This window comes from Phaethon lepturus, unplaced genomic scaffold (assembly GCF_000687285.1).
Source record: "Phaethon lepturus isolate BGI_N335 unplaced genomic scaffold, ASM68728v1 scaffold23821, whole genome shotgun sequence".
Taxonomy (NCBI): domain Eukaryota; kingdom Metazoa; phylum Chordata; class Aves; order Phaethontiformes; family Phaethontidae; genus Phaethon; species Phaethon lepturus.
In genome coordinates, this window is record NW_010520136.1 from 29,978 (window position 1) to 35,723 (window position 5,746).

The 5,746-nt window shown below is 44.2% G+C and overlaps 1 protein-coding gene across 1 annotated transcript in view; it reads right to left on the reverse strand.

The window, feature by feature from the left end:
- Positions 1 to 5,311, reverse strand: part of KIAA0195 (KIAA0195 ortholog) — a gene marked incomplete at its 5' end in the record, with an annotated part of 27,994 nt that extends 22,683 nt beyond the window's left edge. The window contains 7 exons of the mRNA XM_010297311.1: positions 852 to 968; positions 1,480 to 1,566; positions 1,880 to 1,982; positions 2,663 to 2,814; positions 3,582 to 3,778; positions 4,451 to 4,587; positions 5,184 to 5,311. Of these exons, the coding sequence (XP_010295613.1) occupies positions 852 to 968; positions 1,480 to 1,566; positions 1,880 to 1,982; positions 2,663 to 2,814; positions 3,582 to 3,778; positions 4,451 to 4,587; positions 5,184 to 5,311 (921 nt within the window). The remainder of the gene's footprint in view (positions 1 to 851; positions 969 to 1,479; positions 1,567 to 1,879; positions 1,983 to 2,662; positions 2,815 to 3,581; positions 3,779 to 4,450; positions 4,588 to 5,183) is intronic.
- Positions 5,312 to 5,746: the final 435 nt, after the last annotated feature.

The window sequence follows — 5,746 nt, forward strand, 5'->3', positions numbered from 1 at the left end:
ATGGACACCAAGCGATGCTGAGAATGGGTGGGAAAGGTAAAGTGGAGAATACACTGAAAAGAGATGGTAAAAGTGCAAATGCCACTGAGAGAGGTAGTATGTATCCTCCCTTCCAGTTCACAGACAGCTTACATGTACAGCCTATAGGGAACAGACTAGAAGACACAGACCCAAGGACACAGAGGCCAAGGAAGGAGAAAGAAACTCTGTCCAAGTACAGGCATAACAGAAGTCCGCACAGAAGACAAACAGCACAGTGAATCTCACCAACACTGCCACCAGAAGAGAACAAGAGACAACCATCAGCGGATCCAGTTCAGGATCACACACCCATCAGACTACCAAGCTCCACTCCCCAAACCAGCACAACTACGAGAAATTCCTCTTATCACCTGACCCCCTGCAAAGACCCTGCCTGCAAGTGAAGCCTCAGAGTCTCAGGAAAGGGCTGTTCAGCCCACACATTAAAAAAGGGGCTTGCAGAGGATCTCATGTATCACATTCCTTCTCAGTGGCTAAATGTTCCCTAGTTGTAGCCCCCACAGGGCATTTATCTCCATGTTAACTCCTCTGACAGATCATATTTAGCTGATAGAAAGCATGTGCCTTGAAGAGATTTATAGACTCACTGGAGCTTCCTTTCACTAGACAGATGGAAAAAAATTAAAACATCTGTTCAAGAAGAAGCTACACTGTGCCCCAGGGAGAGGGCATAGCTGGGACAACCAAAGATCCAAGAAGCCTTTGCAACTATGTGGACACATCTGCTGAATTCACTGTGCTCATTTCACAGAGCCCTTCTCATCTCCTGCCCTTTTCTCTGCAATGGTTTGATGTGGAGAGATACCTACCAGTGAGGTAGATGAGGCCTTGCTCATCTGGGCCAAGACTCTGGCTTCTCCAAAGGCTGTAGCAAGAATCCACAGGACAGGAAAGAGCAACGGAAGGATGGGTAGGACACCATTCACCTGAAAAGAACATCTGTAATCACCAGCAAGCACAGAGACAACAAGAAGTCAGACCTCTCACATGACATCTTTTCCAGCACAGTAAGAGGATGGGTAAAAGGCAGTGGCAGAAAGGAAGGAGACTGTTTGCACTGGAAGCAGTGCAAGACAGAAGCACAGGAGGGGAGACACACACACCCTTAGGGGTTTGTAATGAAGGAGGCCATGAATAGATCACACCAACCTGCAGGTGGTTTTCCTAAAGGCAAAGGATACCATATATATATACACACCCACACACATATACATACATACATGGCAAGTGAGAGAGAGCAAACAATGTAAAGGGCAGTCTACGAGGAATGGCCGGGGTAGAGCTGTTGTCCTGCTCCACTGAGAGCTCCTGGATCCAGCAGGCACAAGAGTGTGCATAGGATGCTGTCATAGGATGAAGCAAGTTGCTTGAGGAAGGGAAGCAGCCTCAGTGGTGCTCTGAGGAGGAGGTGTAGTGCAGCTCAAAGCTCTCCTTTACCTGTAGCTGAAGAAGAGTGTACTGCCAAGAAGCAATTCCAGGAGCTTTGAAAATGAAGCGCACAGCATTGGTGATCAGGAAGCCAGCCTACAATTCAAACAGAGATGACATTATCAGCTAACTACTAGTACTTGTAGGGAAGGAGTTTTCACTACCTTGTAACATTCTCAGCCCTGGGAAACTCTGCAAGATGTATTTGGTCTGCTGCTGCAGTTCCTTCCTCCACTCTCACTGCTAGATGGCTCAGCATCTTTGCTTGTCTGAACTACCCATGGTACACACACAGTCAGCTGCATAAGTTAGTGCCTGGCCACAATTTCCTGTTGATGGCTGCAAATTCTTCACCTTTATTGACAAAATATGGCTATATTCAACAACAAAGGCTTGAAATGAGACCTACCAGTACAATAGGGACAGCATATTTCAGCATCACTGACTGTACAGTGAATCTCTCGTTATCCAGGGCTGTCACAGGACGTGACAAAGCCATTTCCAGACACCACCTAAAAAATGAAAAACAGCTTGAGATTTCAGCAACCAAGACCCTAACTCCACATTTTCCTCAGATATAAACCTCCTAGTAGACTGGATTAGAACACTGCGTTCACCCTGTGCTATGAGAGATGACCTTCAGAAGAGAAGCCAAGTTCTACAACAACAGTGTTGCACTTGCCGTGGTAAATTTGCCGTACTGTTGAGCTAACTCCCCAGGTCTCCTCATCCGCTTAACAGGAAGGCTCCATTACCCCATTGTGTACTGAAACTCCAACAGGACATGCAGATATCTGTATCTCCAGTTTACCAAAGGGTGTCATATCGCTGGTTACATCAAATGCATGAAATCTGTGACCTCCCTGCATTGTTCAAATTTAGTTGGAAAGTGATGAGCTGAACAGTAATACTTAGCATTTATGTGTTTTTATATATTCGCCTAACTTACCAGTTAAGGATGACAACTGAAGACAGACAGTAAAAGACTTACAGCATTCCCAGGTAATAGAGAAGACACAGCGTATTACAGCATTCCCAGGTAATAGAGAAGACACAGCATATTTGCTGAAGACACAAATAGCATATTTGAAAATTCCTGGCCTGGACTGGTAAATCTCATTCTTTGCCGACACCAGGCAGCAACAAGGACATAGACAAGCTGTACAGGCACTGTGCATTGTATTTAACCCACCTGACATTATCAATTATTGGGGTCTTCAAGACACGGAAGAGACGATACAGCTGAGGGTTCTGAGGTCCCTTCTTCACTTCTCCCCTTGGGGAGGGCGGAGGTGAAAAAGGTGGAAACAGATCTCCTGGCTCTAGAACAATGTGCTCATCGTCCTAGAAAAAAAAGTCAGAGAGCCCAAAGGCTGCAGTCAGGGCCTCAGTGGAATCCTGCTGTGAGGGACTGCAGCTTTAGTCCAGCAGGATCCCTCCCGTTGCAAGTGACAGAATACATGTTTGTCGCAGTTCCCTCTCTCAGCTCTCAAAAATTCATTAGCTAAGCCATGTTCCAGCACATCTGGTTATTTCATGAAAATTGCCATTTGGAGTGAAAGTTACAGTAAGAACTAACAAAGGTAAATTTCAAGCATTAAACTTTTTCCAATAGCTTCAAGCAGCAAAACCTTTGCATAGGTCTTGTAATTGATTTGTTAATTTAATTCTACCCCAGGTATTTTATATTATCTTTTTTATAATAAATCAGCAGTAAGGAGAAAGTCAAAGCAGACAAACTTTATTTCTCCACATGAAAAACAGGATAAAGTAGGGAGTTTGTACGCCATATCATCCTACTGGATAGATTCACTCCATTTATATTTAGCAGTACGTTACAATTTCCCCTTGATCTGGAAGAGATGGTAATATGATGCTTTAGTATCACATTAGTGTCTCCTGTCCACTTGGGTTTGGGAGTTCATAGAGAAGATGCAGTCTGTCTAACAAAGCACCATCCTTGACTGAACTGAATTTCAAGCTGTTTTCAAGGTCAGAAGAAATAATAAACTTCAATAATCACGGGAGTGATTCCCAGTACACTGGGTATTAGCACGAAAATAATGGGAAATATATTGTTACAGGCCAGGGAAATAAGACAACCAAGTTACCTTAATCCCTCTCAGAGAAGCAAATGACTCCTGGCCTGGCCTCAAAGCAATGACATCTCCTTCTACTAACAGGCTTACAGGCAAGTTGACAAGATGACCATCCCTGTAGGCCCAGTGAAGGGACCAGGATGGGGCATAAGGCATGTGAAGGTCAGGGTACATGGAGTCTGGCCATTTCACCTCTTTGCCAAGTGTATCTGAAAGTATGAAGTGTGAAAGGATTAAGTGATAACAATTCTGGAGGGGCAAATCATACAGTTTACATCCTGTAGTGGCTATAGGTTCTCCAGTGCTAAGCTGAGTCCATTCTCATGTCCTTCTATCATCTCTCTCTTCTCCTTGATGGCTTTTCCTCTCTCTCTCCACCCAGTATTAACAGCTAAACATAGTCATTTTATAATCTTAAATACATACTTGTATAATGGAAAAGCTAGAAGCTGTCCTTAAAACTGCTGCACTGAAATGAACTGCCTCCTCAGGTTCAAAAGCCCCTGTTGAGACGATGCTCACACAGAGCAATTTATTTCCTTCTGCTCTATGTTGTGGTACAACCCCACGTATTCTTCTCTCATCATCTGCTGCAAGGCAGATATTTTTGTAAGATACTGAGGATTCGAATTACTCCAAAGCACAGACATAACAGACGCCTACCTGATAACACACAGATTGGAAGCACATGGCCACATGACAGCTCAGAATAACTATTCTACAGGACAGGCATGAGTAGGACACAATTCTCACAGCCTGTTTCTGTGTAACATAGGAGAAGGCTAGTAAGTCAATTAGTAACGTATGTGATCAGGTTTGGAGAAAAATCCAATGGGAGGAAAACATGAATGCAAATGAGAGACAGATGAATGAGACCTCACCATTTATCTTATCAATGATTGTCTGAAGTCTCCTCTCCACCTCTCTGCACTTCAGCCTTTCTTGACGCCCGATCATGAAGAGATCCAAGAGCAGAAGGAGGAAGAGTGCCAGTGCATTAACTATCTCAGAACCTTGGCTTTGCACAGCAAAACAGAAGCAAACAGAAAGGAGATAAGGTTTGAGTAAACGAGCAGAATACACTGCCAGCCACCCACAGAGATAAATGCACACCTGCTCGGTTGTTTATTCGTACATCCCACAGACTAATGGCTAAAAGAGAAAAGCAGGGGAGCTATGATCACACCATTTCTTTAGAATAATGCCACCAGAGAAGTCTGAGAGGACTGGTGTCAATTAAAAAATACCCTTACAAATACAGTCAAGGCATGCTATGGCACATGTGACAGCACAGTAACTTCTCCTATGAGCCACTAACTTGTCCAGTTTCAAAATCCTTCCTAACTGTGATAATGCCTTGGGGTTTTTCAAGATCTAGGAATGCTGTAGGAAAAAAAATCTCAATCTCTCCATAGGAATCTCTATTGGTATGTTAAAATTAGAGTTAAGTGGGCTGAAGTTTTGTGAAAGGGACAGAATTACCAGTATGAGTATGCTAATGTCTAGATGTCTAGACAGAACTAAGGACAACACTGTTACGTCAGCCATACAATGTCAAGATGATATAAAACTACCACCTTGCTTCAGTTAACCAGCATAGGATGTTTTGCTTACCTCCCCTGTGGCTGGCTCCCATAGCAGCACAGCAGCAACAGCACTGCCAGAAGCATCAGAGATGCACCAGGCCAGTGGAAACAGGAGCAACGGTTACCATGGTACAGAAAACTGCTCCTCCACACCTCCTACAAAAGGAGAGCAGCAGACAGTCAGCATTCGTGAAATACAAAGCCAGACATTTGAAAAAGCAGAATGAGAAACGGTGAAGGCAGCAGTTGACACTCCAGGGTGAACACAACTTTGTAAACCCCCTGAAAATGATACAGAGCATCCCAGATCAGTTATGCAAATGCTACAGCACTAATAGTTGCGCTCAGCTGGCAAGTCTGGGTGAACACTCTCTGCTTTACCCTTGCCTGGAAGAATGAAAACGCTCCTGTGCCAGGCTGCCCCATTGTCAGTAGCCAAGTGAGGAACATTTCAACATTTAAGTACTGTGCATGAACACTAGCACTTTGTATTCAACACACACGCCAGACAAACATGGTGGACAAGGGGAGACTGTTGAGCTTCACAGCTTTCTCTCCACCTAAGAGTACAAGGATCTCGTTAGGTCAAGC